At 43.1% G+C, this 17,428-nt stretch overlaps 1 protein-coding gene across 1 annotated transcript in view; it reads left to right on the plus strand.

The window, feature by feature from the left end:
- Positions 1–4,900: 4,900 nt before the first annotated feature.
- Positions 4,901–17,428, plus strand: part of LOC306735283 (mothers against decapentaplegic homolog 6-like) — a gene marked incomplete at its 5' end in the record, with an annotated part of 17,627 nt that continues 5,099 nt past the window's right edge. The window contains 3 exons of the mRNA XM_079216740.1: positions 4,901–5,645; positions 7,294–7,347; positions 7,843–7,920. Coding sequence (XP_079072866.1) covers positions 4,901–5,645; positions 7,294–7,347; positions 7,843–7,920 — 877 coding nt within the window. The remainder of the gene's footprint in view (positions 5,646–7,293; positions 7,348–7,842; positions 7,921–17,428) is intronic.

The following is a 17,428-nucleotide window of genomic DNA, read 5'->3' on the forward strand; positions in this document are numbered from 1 at the left end:
AAATTAATATTGGATGCTGTTTAATGTAATTGTTGAAGCGGTTGACATTTTCTCTGAAGAGATGAGAAGATCGATACCACTTTCATGTATGAATGCTAAATATAAAGCTGCAGCCAGCAAGTTATAACTTGGACATGTAACCAGACGGAGCCAGACCAGCAGTTGAACTCCTTGTTTTCTTTATGCTAAGATAAGCTAACCTGCTGCTTACTGTAATTTAATATTTAAAGGAATGGATTAGATCAAAAGATTGAAACCACCCTCATATTTGTTAGTTAAATATGAAGCTACAGTAAGCAGCTGTTTAGCTTAGCCAGCATAAACACACAAACACAGAAACTGTCCAAACATTGTTTGTTTCATCTGTATAAAACCCCAAATTAAAAAGAATTAGTGGGCTGGTATATTTTAGTATTTTTTATTTTACCATTGGACAGGGCTAGGCTAGCTGTTTCTCTGTTTCCTGTCTTTACGCTAAACTAAGCTAACCGGCTGCAAGCTGTAACCAGTCAACAGAATACAAGAGTGGAATCAATCTTCTCATATAACTCCTCTGCAAGAAAGTGAATATGTGTATTTCCCAAAATGTTGAACTATGTCTCGTTAACGCTTGTTAACGTTACTAACCCGCGCCAGTATTTCTGTACAGAGATTCTGAAGGGCAGCCTGGCATTAGTCCAGTGGTATGGCTAGACATTATCTCCAGCACCGCTGCATGTTTTGATAAGGGGGCCTCCTAGTCTCTCCTGTGCTGGCCTGTAAGTGGCTGGGAGTGAGCAGCAGGAGTGTTTGTGCATGCAATGAATGTTTATGTACGCATGTGAGTGTGTGTGTGTGTGTGTGTGTGTGTGTGTGTGTGTGTGTGTGTGTGTGTGTGTGAGTGCAGAGTAAACTGCCGCCTTGGTGGGGCAACATACTGTCTCTGGTCTAGAGGAGAGCTATTAGGGGAGCGATGAAGCTGATGACATGTTGTTCCTGTGACAGGTCGCCGGGCCCCAGACTCCTCTCTGCTGCCGCTGCTGTTGGCGCTGTGGGAGCCCACGGGTCTGCTGCTGGACAGACACAAAGACGCAGGGACTGAGTTTATTTTGGGAGGTGGTTTGGTGCCGGACACCCTGTCTACTTTCCCACCAACCTTCATACACCTCCACCCCCCTCTTCCAACACTCAAAACACACACACACACACACACACACACACACACACACACACACACACACACACACACACACACACACACACACACACACGCAACCAGGATAATTTGACATGGCGTCAATAATAATTGTTGATCTGACACAGAAAAACAAATCTGGTTTTGAATCATCTGTCTCCAATCCAGTCTGAATGAAGTACATACACATTTTATTATAGTGTTCAGTTTTTGAAAATCCCATTTAAAATAACCTTTTTTCTGCAACTTTTTTTTCAAAAATGTGTGTCCCTGTTTCAAATCCATCAGTTGACTATTCATCTAGTCTATCTAATAATGGCATACAAATTAAAATATATATATTAATTAAAGCTTAATTAAAACAAAAAACTCTATTGAATGAAAGTTATGCTTCTCGTCTTCCTCTCCTGCCATTGTTTATCTTCTATTTCTGTTCAAGGAATCAATGCACAAACAGTAGTAATGAGTGAGCATGTAATTCAATGATGGTGTGGCTGCACAGACTATTGCTTTTTTGTCAAGTGTCCAATAACCAGTATCCCTCCGGTCAGCCGGCCAGTTTGTCCTCTTTATATTTTAGTGATGCAGACCGTTTTCTGACTATTGATTCAGGATTCAGGTCATTTTAAGAGAGCTTTATAAAGGGTTAGGGTAAATAATCTATTTGTGAATAATATAAATGTATTGCACTTGGTCTCTGTGTACATTAGCCACTTCATATGTACACACATTTGTTTTTATTGCACACTTTGGAACTGTAGTTGTGCATTAATGCATACCGGAGTGCCAGAATAGTGGGATGTGATAGGGAGGAAAATATTATTCAGGTAATTGCCATCCTGTCTCACACTAATTACCACTTGGTTAGACTTCGGGTTGGGTCTGTTGATGTCATTGCTGCGGTTATTATTTCATAATTTTACAGTTGAATCTTTACAACATAGATACGTTTTATAGGGCAATATGACAAAGAGCAGATCCTGATATTTTGAACAGACTGTTGAAGTATACATAGAAAGTTATAATTAGAATAATTATTTGTATTATAAAATACACCCAGACTTTGTTTTCACACCTGAACTGATAAAAAAAAGGCTGTGTTTCCACTTTGACAGCTTCCTGTGCAACTGAGTGTTGACTATTAGGAATGTATGTTACACCCACTTTGATGTATGTGTTTGACTCGGCTGACGTAATAAACCCCATCTGACTATTCTTTTCAATTTCTGATTCATACAGAAAACAAAAATAAATAGAAAACAACAACGGGTTATAATCAATGCTGCTGAACTTCTCATGTGTCTGTGATATATATATGTATATATATATATACATATATATTTTTTTAATTATGAATAAAAAGGTTATTCCTCGTTTTAACGACCACTAAATCACCGGTGGCTGTGAGTCCCAGTGGTGTTTATGTAGCCACTGAAACATTCAACTATGTGGACAAAGCTCTTCCGAAACACTTCTCTCTCTCTGCATCTGATTGAGTTACACAGGGAAATACATTTTAAACAGGTGCCCACTGAAGCCACACACACACACACACACACACACACGGCTCTCCTCTTCTTCCTCGACTCTCTTCTCCTGTCATTGTAACTTGACTCCCATGTCTTCAGCCTGCCCCGTCGTCCCTCACATACCCAGTATCCTGGTCCTGATACTCAGCACACATGCTGTAACTGGAAGAGCCAGTGACACGCAGGGTGACCTCTTCTGATACGAGGTGTGAACGGTCCCCCCACCAGGGAGGCTGTACTAATCCTTCTGTCGTAACATCCACTTGAACCCACGCTTGTAGAGTTGTTAAAATGCCACTCTCAAGCCGTGGTGGAGGTGGTCACGTTGGCACAGAGACGGGCAATGGGAGGACTGGCGTGACGCCACTTGGGGATACCCTAACCCCCTGTTTACCTCCCGTCTACCCCCTGTGCTCTTTGCTAGTAATGTTTGGTCCTGCTACTAAACTGTGTAGAGTCACTCTTTTGTCACTATTTTAGGGTTTGTAGTTTAAAGGCACAATGTGTAGGATTTAGTGGCATCTAGTGGTGTGGTTGCAGATTCTACCTGTAACCAATCTCACCTCTAATGCATAAACCCTAACCAATCCAACCAACCAAGGTAACGTTACGTATCAGAAGAAGATGTTGTATTTTTTACATTTATTCTAAAGGCAATTTTGTATTATATTGTAATATTATAGTGTATATATGATATGAAGGCAACCGAATAAATAACAGTAATGATATGTGGACCTCATCATCTATCAATTCTATACATTTCAGAATAATGAATAATCCTGAAATGTATTATAATTTAAAGTTATTATATTGTTGTTGTTGAGTTTTAGGGACTTTCTTTTTCACATGCTCATTAACAGACCATAAAGGCATTTTTATTTATTATTGTATATCATAAACTATATATTCCCCGATTGTAGTTGTGATTTTCCCTGCGATCTCCACGCTGCAGAACGTTTCCAGTTTGAGCAGAGCAGGATGTTGCGTCTTTAAGAGTTAAGAGTTAAGAAACTTGAAACCAGCCGTGTTTGCGCAACAATCAGTGCGGCTCCCAGCCGCCAAAGTGTCTAGACTGGCACATGATGGCGGGAATCAACCAATGGCTCCAGAGCTTTCCTCTGGGGCCCCGAGAGAGAGAGAGAGAGAGAGAGAGAGAGAGAGAGAGAGAGAGAGAGAGAGAGAGAGAGAGAGAGAGAGGGAGGGAGGAAGGGAGGGAGAGAGAGAGAGAGAGAGAGAGTGTGTGTAAATTCCGGTAGGATTACAAGGAAGGCAAGTTCAGTGATTTGGGTTTCAAAATAAAAGCATCACATTCAGTCTCTATTATAATACATGGTGTTCACCGTTAACGCTTTTGTTTTGAAATTCTCAGTCGACTACACTTGCTTTTATTCTGTTGGGCTTGACTCTAGCGTGTACAGCAGCGCGCGCGTGTGTGTGCGTGTGTGTGTGCGTGTGTGTGTGTGCGTGTGTGTGTGTGTGTGTGTGTGTGTGTGTGTGCGCCCGAAAGGGACTTGCAGGGGAGTGGAGAGTGGAGTAATTCCAGCGCTCTTTAAAACAACTTCTCAGCACCGAATCCGTCCCGGAGTTTGGCACTGGGGTCCCCGACTATCTGTGTGTTTCCCCGGGACTCTGCAGCGGGATTATCGCGTCCAGCACAGCGACAGAAACCATCGGATATCTCAGTGTTGTGAGGATTTATTTCGAGGTGAAGGAAGGATTTTTTTTTTTTTTACGGTTCAAGAGGTTCACAAACTTCAAGGAGAAACTCTGGAAAACTTTGGGATTAATGTTTCGGATGCTCTTTTTTGTTGTGCCCATGTAAACTGATACTGCTCCCGGAGAGGTCTAACTATGGTGTGTGGATTGTGTGCGGGATCTCCGGAGTGTTGGAGAGTTGAAGGCTTTGTGCGAGGGCTGGCACACGTTGTGGCTTAATTGAGTTGGCGACAGCAGGTCACTGCGCAGTGGCTGCGTGTAGCCTTCTTCTGCAGACGTTTAGTGATGTTTTAACGCAACGCATGCTTTATATTACTTTCTAATGCTGCGGGAGAGCCAGAACACGGTGACCACCGGCTGCGCATTCTGTGCGCACCGTGCACAAACCCACGGTCTTGCGCGACAAGCGTAAATCGATGTGGCTTCTCCCGAGACCCGGACGGGGCCGACAGGACACATCCAAAACTGTCTAGGCTGTCGTATGTTCAAGTCGAAACGCACAGGTCTTGTACGGCGACTCTGGAGAAGCCGTCTGGTCACCGAGAGCGACGGGCGGGATGGAAGCAGACGAGGTGAGGGGGCACGGAACGGTCCGTGTGGCAGACACGCAGGGAAGCTCCACAGACACGAGCAGCGGTCGGTGACGCACACTGACCCGGCTCCGGGACCCTCGGGGGAGGCTGGAGACCTGACAGAGAGCGCCGAGAGGGAGGAAGAGGAGCAGCAGCCTGACGATGACCGGGGCGCCATGTGCGTCCCGGAGCACAGAGGCTCCCGGCGGGGACAGGAGGGCGACAGTAGGACGGTGACGTGTTGTTTGTTTGGGGAATGGGATCTCAGACCCCGTAGCCCTTATTGGGCCCCGAGAAAAGACGGAGGGGGCGCTTGTCATTGCGCACCGAGGCATGCGGGGCTGGAGGAGGAACTGGCGACCACCGCTCATGCTTTTCTGAAAAGACTCAAGGAGAGCTCTCTGGACACCTTGGTGAAGGCTGTGGAGACCAAAGGAGGGATACCCAGCGAGTGCGTCATGGTGCCCAGCACTGAGCTGCGGCTCGGTGCTCAGCACGTCTCTCCCCAGTGTCTCGTGTCTAAGGTGTACCGCTGGAGCGACCTGCCGCTCTCAGCGCGGCTCAAGACGCTCAGCCACTGCCAGAGCTTCGGCGCAGTGGACGGCGCCAAGGTGTGCTGCAACCCCTATCACTACAGCCGCTTATGTGGGCCAGGTAAGGACATCAATGTTGGCAAATGATCAAATGCACGAGTTACAACGAGAGATGCTATCTTTCTGTCATTCAGTCCCGTGAACGCCACATTAATCACCACCTTCCAAACCCTGGTAGTCCAAACTCAGATGGAGGGCTTTGCTGGAATAAAGTTCATCTCATAAAAGTGAAGCGCGTCAGGGATCTAATAAGATGTTATGCATCGTAAATATTGATGTCGCAGCATGACATTAATGAGAGCTTCCAATCTGTCACAGTGGTGTTTTGCCTGAGCCGTAACCTAAAGAAGAATGTAGTTATTGTTGATTGAAGTGTCAAACAACGTCACAGTCCTACGAGAGAAGAAACACCCACCAAGCTCCTCAGATGTTGTTGATGTAGCCATTTTACATTTGCAATAATACATAAAAGCACACTGTGCAACACTGAAATCCCAGACAACAAATATAACGTATTCTCTTCTCGTGTGTCACTGCCTGCCCTGCAGTTGTATAACATTGTCATAACTCTGGCTTCTACTTTGGTCAACCATTACTTTGATTTCCCCTCCACATTCCAAACACATTACACATTTATTTAAATTTGCGCAAAACTTTGCTGCTTCCCACATCATCCAATTGAAGGTCGCTCTCAAGTTGCACTGAGGCTCTTTTTTCTTTGACAAGGAGGTCCTCCTCTTGTTATTTAGGTGAAGGAGTGCCGATAATATACAGTTTGCATAGTGCTGGCGCCAGACTGACTCGCTGGGTATCTGACTGACTGAGGACTCCGGCAATTACTGGCTCTGCTCTTAAAGGGGCCGCAGCCACAAACCCATGTCCACTTTGGACTGAAGGGACTCTCCCAGCAGCATTTGCGTATAGTTTACAGTGCTGCTTTCACACAGAAGAAGTCAGTCACCCTGTGAGTCCGTGTCCATGAAAACGACTTCACTGAAAACTTTATGAACATGTCATAAAAGCAGAGGATCAACCTGAACACGTTGAGAATCAACAGTCTCCTTAAACAAAGAAACAGCTGAAGGAAATACTTGCAGGTTCAGATTGGATTTGTGGAATTATACTTATTAGGAGTTCAAAAGAAAGACTATGTATGATTACAGTGTTGCAATCATGCACTCAGCCCAAATAACTCCACGGAGGTATAAGGGAAGCTGGTCTGTTGATGCAAGGTAGCCTGCAAATCAAAATAGTGAACATATTACCTCATGAAAAAGATGCAGAGCCGCCATGTTTAGGTAGTTTATACATTATCATTAGTGATAGAAACAGGTGGGTCTAATGGTCTACCTGACGAGAACAGGCTTTCTATGTAATGTGATTTAGATGAGACTGAAGATAAAGTCCATTTATTGTGCGTTATAACATTTTAAGATGTTATTTGCTGAAATGTTCTTCTTGGTTGAGGAGTTCAACTTTTTATTGTGCAAGATTTATTGGTAGCACAGAAGACAAAGTTTGTGTGACATAAAATAAAATACGCATTTCACATAATTCACAGCTTGTGCAAGCCCTGACGTTTTCGATTGTTTCATTCAACAGCTAATAATACAATGCGAGGAGTGATTAGCTCCGTACTTTTCTTTCTCAGCTGATGGTTTAGCAGCGAGACCGTACAGCCTTCAACTTAACCTTTGTTGTATTTCCAGATTCACCTCCTCCCCCATACTCTCTGTCCCGTTCAGATGAACACAAGCCACTGGGTGAGTTTGGAAAAATGGCCACCACATTGCAAACCAGTAAATGACAGAGGGTGTCGTCACCATCATATTTTTAGACTGGAAACTCTGATTATCTTTGAAAAGCTGCTTGTGTTGAAAGCGACACAGAGTTAGTGGAGTCTTATCTGTGCTCATCTCCCCTTTTGAAGAGCCTGACATCTAGAGTCTATAATAGGGAGGCTGTGTTTGTGCAGACAGACCGTCTGCTCTGTAGTTTGAGAGACTTATTAAGGCTGCAACCAATTCTTTTTTCCATTATTCTTTCAGCAAAACATGTAATTCAAAGGCGTACAAGGTTGCCTTCACATTTTTTTTTCTACCAATAGTCCAAAACCCCCAAACATGTATAATCATATAAAGCAACAACTCCTCACATTTAAGGAGCTTTAACAAGAAAATGTTTAAAATAACGATTAATTGACCACGGAAAATGCTCACTCGTCTCCTGTTTGTTTGTGCTTTTTCTACAATCACCAGACTCAACTCTGTCTTACACTGAAACTGTGCCCCCACTATCCCCCGATCGGCCTCACATTACGCCAAGAGACTACACAGGTGAGTTACTGGCATCACCGTACTGCAGAGGTGCATGCACATTGTGACCGGGCAGATGTTTGTTTCAGCAGGGTCTGATGTAGATTTGTATTCCTTGAAGAAGTCTGAGGCACGAATGGAAATACTTTTAGAGTTGCACTTACAGGCTCACACACTCATGCGTGCAAACCCACATAGCGTGCATAACGTAGAACAGTAAGTTACATTTACTGGTGTTATTATGTTGTGCTTTCCTTCTTATTTTCAAAGGCTGTTAAGACAAGCAAAAACTCCAGTGCATAAAGCTTCTATTGTCAGAGAGGCATGGAGGGCTCGGTGGGGGTCTGGGGTCTCTCACTATCTAGATGCCACAGCAGTGTAGCCTTTCTGTCTCTCGTTCCCCCCTCTCTCTCTCTCTCTCTCTCTCTCTCTCTCTCTCTCTGTCTCTCTCTCTCTCTCTCTCTCTCTCTTTCCCTACGCTTTCTCCACGGCAAAATATTTCACTGGGATGGAGCTGCAATAAGATCCCTGTGCATACTCCCAATCCCCTTTTGCCTCACGATCCACCCATCCCCCTCTTTCCCTCTTTCTTCCCTCAAATCCCTCCATTCCTCTTGGCAATTGAGCAGTGGAAAGAGGCTGGCATTTTGGGGGCGGGGGAGCCGAGCAGCTCTGATGAGGCGGAGGTGTAGAGTTTTGTGTGCGTGTATATGTGGAAAGAGAGCGGGGTGGGGGCCGAGGGCCGAGGGCCTGCATTTGGACAGGAAACAGCCCCCTCTAGATGATGAAACTGGAGCTTTATTTGTTTACGTGCTGGGGTCGGGTGGAGAGGTCCTTGTAGCGTTGGAAGAAACCCACAAACCCACTGGATCAAGCCTCTCTGGCTTCACTTGTGGACGGTGTTGAAAGGTGAACGGGCACCTATGAAGTCTGTGTCGTGTAGTCGCAGCATCACGAAGCTGTCTGAAGAATCAGCTGCAACCCAATGGCACTTTCTTTGGTTCTTTGGTGACCAGAAACTTATTCTTAAAGTTTAGGTTTCAAGTTGAAATGTTGCATTGAGTTGTTATGTATGTTTTCCATGTTTAGGTGCATGGTCCCACTGCACAGCTAACCAGAAAGGAAAAAAAAAGATGCTTTAATTACTTGGATTTGATTTTCTCAGCATTTATTTCCAAAAATGAGGGTCTAAATGCTGTTTTAAAGTCTTCTCCAACCTCTCATTTATTTTTAGCCTAAAAGGTGTCAAATGGAATTCATCGGGTGTAAAGGTGACTTTATTAGATACCCACAGTTTGTACGTTTTTAATTGTAGAATATAAAGCTCAGTGTCACAACGGTTGCTATATGGCCCTGAGTGTTTTTGAGGGTTGAGATAAATAATCCAGAATCGGTTCAGTCAAACAATAGTTAAGTTTTATGTTATGATTTTAAGGTTTCTATTGTTTACCTGGTGAAATGTGTGGAAATAGATCAGTTTTCTTAAAAGATGTGTTTGGGTAAGTCTGTGTGCGTGTGCGTGTGCGTGTGCATGTGTGTGTGTGTGTGCGTGTGCGTGTGTGTGTGTGTGGTCTCTGATCCCCTGCCCCCCACACAAGAACACTGGAGCCGAGAACCGGAGCTCAGGCCAAGAGCTCGAGTAGGATAGAGACTAAACAGAGGTAGCCAGGAATTCTGCGTGTCGTTTTTGTCAGGTTATAAGACTCCTCTTTTGAGTTACAGCTGGTATAATGAGCAGGAAATAAGCTGAACATGAAGCTTGTATCAAAGAATTGTCTGTAGCTTTATGAAGAGAAAACCTTGATGTTTCTTAGATCTTTCAAGAGTGTGAATGAATCGTTTTTGTGCAGGTGATCCTCTAAAGCCTGTGATGTTTTCTTTACAACACAAGCAAACATTGAACATGTGCTCCGGCACTTCAGCATCTATTTTTTGTATTTATTCCTTTTAAATCTCCCATAGCTTTAAGGGGAAAAAAGGCGGCAGCAGGGTGTGGTCCACACATACCTTTGCCCTGGCCTCTTTTATCATTCGATCAGTTAACGTTCCCTTTAAACCGCAGCAAACGGCAAGGCTTTGAAAAGGGAAATGTCTACTGTAAGTTTAGTATATCTACTTGGACCGTCGCTCTCTGACTCCTAACAAAACGTGTCATTCAGCTGCTTATTGTCAGCTTCTCTGATTGCGTGCGTGTGTTTGTGTGTGTATGCGTGTTTGTGTGTGTGTGTGTGTGTGTGTGTGAGAGTGAGAGTGAGAGGTGGGGGGAGGAATTTCTGTCTGACTCAGTGATAAGATCGTCTCAGAGAACTCACATAGGGGTTCTTCAGGACAAACACTCACACTCACACACACACACACACACACACACACACACACACACACAAACACACACACACACACACACACACACATTCACCAATCACGTGATTAGCTGGAAGGTAGGCACAGTTCTGCTTTTTTACCTTCATAATTGATGGATAACCTTTTTTCTAAATACATATTATTTGGACTATCTCAACTATGCATAAAGTACTTGTTTGGTCATTTTAATGAAATCATTTGGTGGCTTTTCTTTTAGTGCTACCAACAGATCAAAACTTAACTTAAAGTTAACACAAAAAGAGTCTCCAAAGTGAGTTCCTGCCTCAACTGTCCTCCGTGATTATAACGTAAGCAGCTCCAGACATCTGAATCACGGCCACAGCTGTACAGGTTGTTGTAGGTCGGCTTTACACAATAACAACTTGGAAATCTGCTATTTTGATAATTTTGAAGACCAATAAGTGAACTGCTTCTATAGCAAACATGACATGTCGACTGAAAATAACATTGGCGGGAATTAAGCATGACTTACTGGACAAAACAAACAGAAATCAGCTCACAACGTGAGACTGAAGGTAGACGATAGGGCAAGTTAACGGGACTCAGGCGCTCATGAAAAACAACAATTGGAAAAGTCATGAAAATAGCAGTTTCCAGGCTTAGAGTTAGAGAAGTTTGGGAACAATAAATAAACCCAGAAGGTCTTGGAAAAGTCATGGAAATCTGCTTCACAAATACCTGTGTCATAGAGGGTATGTGGATCAACTGAGAAAAATCTACATTTGTCAAACAACACTGAAATGACCAAATCAGTTACGTCACTTGGCGTTACGCTGTTCCAACCTCAGACTCCAACCTTTAATTCTTATTTTTCATGAATATGCAGACATTTCAGGTCATGAAAAACTCTTGGAAATGTATTGGTCAAAATGTGTATGAACTCTGAGTTAAGCTATACCATTTTATATTCAAAGGGGTAGACAGTCTCAAAGAACAATGCCCAAAGAGATAGTGATGTCCATGTCAGCTATTACATCATATGACATCATTGTACTCCTCAAACGTTTGTCCACCTTGTTGTCATTAGACTCTGGCTTTTGAACATGTGGAAACAAGTAAAGCAATGATACTTAGTGGACATTAGTATGGCCTGGATGCACTGAAGTAAGACAAGAAGACTGCTCCCTCTCTGCCCTCGGTAATCATATTTTGGTGGCTTGTTTGCTTAAGCAGAGCAAGGTATCAGCCAAACATCCTGTCTCAAAGCCCTGTCTGCACTCGCTGCAGCATTAACCCCATGAATTGGCCCTTTGACTGATGGGGCACGGCCCAGGAATGTTGGGAAATTGGGAAGGTGAGGGGGAGTAGGGTCTCAGAGTGAAAGAAGGTGGGAGGGTGGGATAAGGGGCTCCGACTCCGGAGAGTGACATCTGATACGTGTTTGAACATATCGCCGTTAATACTTAAGAATCACGGAGCTGGGCCGACATTCTTGGAAGCTTGGGAGACAGTTTTAAGAGTCCGACCGCACCGTGCTGTTTTAGTGAGCTCAGTTCAGAAAGTGTGAAGCTTTTGCAGGTCAGTCCAGGTTTACACAGTTGGACACGGTTTTGTAAATCATCTGCTGAGGCCCCTAAAGTAAAGATTTGACTCCCAGAAGCATGAATATTTCATGAGATATACCTTTGCGGAATTCATTTCAATATTCTGTTGATGTCTTGAGGTGTAAGAAAAGTGCAAAGACAAAAACAGCCACATTATGCTGCAATCCGTCTGAGTCGGGACGGGTCCTCTCAGTGACCTGAACCTCCAGTCTGTTTGCTGGCATGCGTACAACACTTGCTCTTATGCCTGACTGAGACACATTAGACTATGGAATTCAACATCAAGTGCTGGCCCATTAACCATTTGCCATTTCCTCAAGTATTTTCCATCACGGCTCTTTTTCAGCACACAAGCTGGCTACGCAGCGCACAACTCACCCAGAGCTCTTTTAGGTCAGTTTGTTCATTTCTTTCTGAAGTCCTTTCGTTGGGTATTTTGAATTTGTTGGCACATTTTAGGCTTTTAGGCTGCCAGGATGTCAACACTGTTATTAAAACCCTGTCTCCTAGAAATTAAGTTTATATGCATCGAATGTGCAACAGCAAATTATAAGTAACTGTCGCTGTTGAATTTAACTGTGAAATGTTTTCTGACAACGTTTGATTTGTTTTCCCCCATAAAATCAACTCTGGCGATACAATATCCGTTCATAGTGACTACCTCGTTATTAAACATTTTATGGTTGAACTCAGGCAAAGCCAACAGTTTCTAACGAGAGATTGTGGTCTGGCTTCCTGCGAAAATAAGGCTGCAGTGATTTAAATCACGAATCACAACACGATTATCGGCATTTAGCAGAGGCCACGATCTTTCCTTGACCTGAACCGAAATGCTTTTGTTGCCTTAACTTAACCACAGACGGGACTCAGGAAGCGAACCCTTATTTCTGGTGTTCAAGTCCTGCTCTTTGTGCGTCCGTCATCCTCGGCGAGTACCGACTCCAGTGGTGGAAACGTGTAGCGCAACTATTTAGTGATGTAATTTCGTTACGCGATCAATGCCTTCTAGGTTCACTTAAACATGACTTGAAAAACAAGTTAACTGTTCCTTGTTGTGTAATCATCACACAAATAAGCAGTAAAACTCTAAACTGAAGGAGTCGTCTCACCTCCCAGTCCTTAATGCTGCACTGTCTGTCAGCGAAGATGCATATAAAACATGTCGTTGCGCGGATAAACAGAAACAGTTAACATGCACACCTCTAAAATACTTAGCTCCGAATACTTGAGGGTAACCGAGGCTGAGGGCAGGACGGGATATCCGATAACATCGCGGTCTGCTCAACACGGAACAAAAAAAAGACGTAAAAGCACGACATTTAATTTGATTATTTCCGTAACATTTTATTTTGAGGGATTTTGTGTTTGATCTTCTGTTCCGTCTTGGTAGATGCAACCCATCGTTATGTGTCTGTGTTGACATTTACAGAAGCTTCAGACATTTATACTTTCAACCATTTTATTGTGCTTGACAATGACGCATCCCTTGACCTCTCCATGTTCACGGATTTAGGAAGTGTTACACAGAAACAATCCTGATTATCAAGAACAGACTGTTATATAATGTCACGAATCACAATAATGTTTACATACGTAAACGTTGCTCCCTTCTTTTTCTTTCTCCCCTCTCCTTTTCGCTCTTGTGTTTTAGCCCTATTTTACTGCTCTTTGTCTTCGTGTTAATTCTACTTCTGCCTTCGCCTTCTCCACGGTTTGTTGGACACACATTTTTTGCTCTCTTTCTCTCCGTCTTTGTGACTCTTATTCTCGCCCCCTCTCTTTCAGTCCATGTTGTCAAGCCATCACAATTTAAAATAAGGTTTAAATTACAGGACTGGCTGTGGCTTTCCGTTGTTCCCTCAGAGTTTTTGCCAACCCGCAATTTGGCTTTTAATGGAATCCTGCCATGCTGCTGAACCTAAAGATTCTTTGCAGATGTCGACAGGCTCTCTGACTCTGAAATATAGGAAACTGTCGCCTGTGCTGTGAGCTCTCGGTGTAACGCTCAGTTAAGACCGAAGCAACATTTTCAGGTTTTTTTCAGGCAATGTAAGCTGCCTGTTTGTGCTGGGCATTCACCCATGATATTGGAAACTACACTGACAAACATACACAGTAGCCTACTGTTTTTAAGCTTCAGTAGCCGACTTTGATAAGGAGTGTAAGGCCATATGCGCAAATGTATATAGCATGTATATACCCACAAGACACAAACACACTTTTTAATTGAATTGAATCGCTTGAAAAAAATGTTAATTGCCACTTCTTTTGCTCTAAATTTCTCGAAACTGGAAGGCTAACGTGTATTTCTGTTAACTCCCATATTAGCATTGCTCAAATGCTCAAGCTGAAGATAGGTTGTTTAAATGCCACGGGGAAAAAACAGCAATCGTCGTGCAAGGTCTCTAAACACAAAAGATCTGTTCAGAGTTTTTCAGCAGGAGTGGTGCATACACATTTTCTTAAATGAGAATACACAATGTCATGGGTGAACTGGCACTAGTCAATATTTCTTGACAATGGATCAAATGACCATGTGTCATGTGACCCACAGATCATCCAACTCTGCAGTTTCGTTTTGGTTTTATCGCCCACAACTTTACTTTTTTGGTTCGCTCTCAAAGCGTTGTTTCCAGGTGGGCCTGCAAAAACAAAAAAAGGCTGCACGCTACCTGCACTAAATGACAGACCGACAAAGTTAGCAACTAGCTAATAAACAAAACTAAAGTGCTAGGTATTTCCTCAGGAGAATGAATTCATCAGACACCAAATGAATGCTAGTGTTGCTCCGTATTTGCTGGATGTGTAAATAAGAAACAGTTTGGCCATATTAACTCAATGAGGTGGGAGTATCTGTCAGGTTGTGTTGCTTCACCACCAAAGCATTTCATGTGCTCATGTGCTCATTTTCACACATAATTGTTTTCATACACATTTTCTACGGTAACTCTATTAAATCACTGCAGGTCTCACATTCCTTGTGCCCCCCCCTCCCCCCCCACTGTGTGAGTTATGTATAGTGCTTGTGGATTGTACTGTCAGTCCACAGTTATTTTTTTATATATCGTTGCGTTCCACACTGGCATTTCATTCAGATAATTCACCCAAATTAAATTTGAGAAGGAATTTTATAATACCTTCTTCATAGAGGAACAAATGGATCTATTCCACCAATAAATGTGTGTAATTAAGTTGTGAGGAGTGAAGGCCATATAGTGGGACCCCGTGAGGCTCAATGAGAGACTTGTCAACTTGACCCCGGTGACTGGCTGAGCGGGGGGAGGAAGTGTTGAGGAAGAGGGCCTGTCCAGGAATGTGTTGGGAGGGGAGGCCTGTCAGCTGGAGCTCTGCTTCTCTACGACTCCTTTTGTGTCTCTATTCAGATTAAAATCATCTTTTAATAAGTCGTTTGTGTAAAACTAACATCCAGATATTCTCAGAGCTGCAACACACCGTCTTTCCCTGTGAAGTGTTTTAGTCGAGCCTGATCTACGTCTCTGTTGCGGTGTTGCGATACCCGTATGTGTGTCTCTGGTGCGCCTGTAGGTAACTCTTGAAAGATGTAACCAAATGTACTACACGGGCTATAGAGACACCATCTACGTATCAAAGACAGACACGCGGATCCTCATCAATCAAAGCCATCTCCGGCGCAAATGTTGACTTTGATGTGTTTGTTTTCACCTCTGTGTATGAATGAACAAGATTATGTCAGGAATAGCAGGAATGCTGAGCAAACAATCCTCCTTCAACGCTGGAGCAACAACAGTGAAGAGATAGAGAACAATAAATCACGACACACGCCTAAGCTGCTGTGGCACCTTGATTTGCTGTAAAAGTATCATTTAGATTCAGTCCCACCCTTCTCCTCTTTAGCTCAAGTTGCACGACAAACTGTTGCAAACAAAACTTGCTTCAAGGAAGTGAAATTCTGATCAGAATCGATTTAGAATAACACACATTCACAGTTAGTTCTGTTTACTCCGATTAAATCAGTTTCAGATCTTTCTAGTGCGTTAATTGCTCAGTTTCTCTCTTACTGCTTATTTATTGTGAATCTTTATTGTGGATGAGGAACATTTTACAGTGCTACAGCTATGCGTTGTGCCATTCTAGCATTTACCTGCAGAAAGTTCTCCAATGGCAAGCTTCTTGAGAAGAAACTGACTGCATCAGTGAGCGTTGTTATAACGGCTAAACAAGAGCGATGCAAATGTGACCGTGTGCACTTTCTCCACAAGAGGAGGTTGAGTGATTGGATGTGAAGTGATACGTCACTTGTACAGCATTTAATAAACTTTTTTCAATCTGAGCTTGTTAAAATTTAACCAAGTTTAAAGATACTTGTGTATAGTAACACATTTATGAACTTGGCAATGTTAAGTCTGAACAAAAGCACATGTTGGATTGGAACATATACATATTTTTTTGTTTAGTTATGTTTTTGTCTTTATTTGATACAACAACACCAACAGTATATAGAGAAAAAGGGGTGACATGCGATAAAGGTTACTAGCAATTACATGTGTGCATCTTAAAACTCTGTAATTTTACACTAAGCAACAGAGGAACAAATGTCAACATTGGTGCATAATCAATTCAGTATATAATCTATACTTCAAATCATCTGAAACCACCATTTATTTACAAAGTGACAGCCTTCATTATGAGTCTCACAAGCATCAGAGTTAGGATCATTTCTCCAGCTGTGATCATGAAAGTGAAGAGAAAATGGTTTGTATGTGATGTCCACAATGACAACACAAACTGGTGTATGTTGCAAGACGTGACAGCAGAGTGTGTCCAGGATGCAATGATGGATGCAAAAAAGGAGACATTCCTTGGCTTAGGTTGTCTGGCACTTTGAAGTAGCAGCAGAAATGCAGGAAACTGGTTACTTTCTCTCTTCCTCTTGGAGGAGCTTTCTAAACTACCTCCTAACACGTCTTCCTCGGAATTTTGCAGGGACACACAGTTACTTTCCTGTGGCCCCGTTGACCTGCAGGTTTAAGGAATGTGGTCGTTTGTCCGCATTAAAATAATGGATTGATGTTAGAGAAATGTTTTTTCTTGAACACAAGAGAAAGATGTTGAGTCGCACACTGCAGCAGGCTGCATCACAAAATCCACTTTACAATGGAGAGAGAGGGAGAAGGAAAGAGTGTGTGTGTGTGTGTGTGTGTGTGTGTGTGTGTGTGTGTGTGTGTGTGTGTGTGTGTGTGTGTGTGTGTGTGTGCTTTAATGTGTGTGTGTGTGTGTTTGTGTTTGTGAGCGAGAGCCCAGTTGTGTTGGATTGTAAAGCCCATGTCTGGCGATAACGCAGCCCTCTGATGGCAGAGATAGTCGAGACGCCAGCTTAAATGTGGCTTGCTGGATTGAAGTTGCCCTGTAATGATAGTTGTCTCAAACAACACAGAACCTACCATTTGTAGCCATGGAGGGGTGTTTTCCTTTCTCTCCCCCTTATTTTCTTTTATTTCTACCATTCTTTTTTTTTTTTAGCTTTTGGGGGAAATTTAAGGAAGTTGAATCAAAACAAAGCATTTTAGAGGCAGCCGACAATGGGCAGTAGCTGAATTCTATCCTCCCCTCTATCCTCGCCC

This window comes from Taurulus bubalis (assembly GCF_910589615.1).
Source record: "Taurulus bubalis genome assembly, chromosome: 4".
NCBI lineage: Eukaryota > Metazoa > Chordata > Actinopteri > Perciformes > Cottidae > Taurulus > Taurulus bubalis.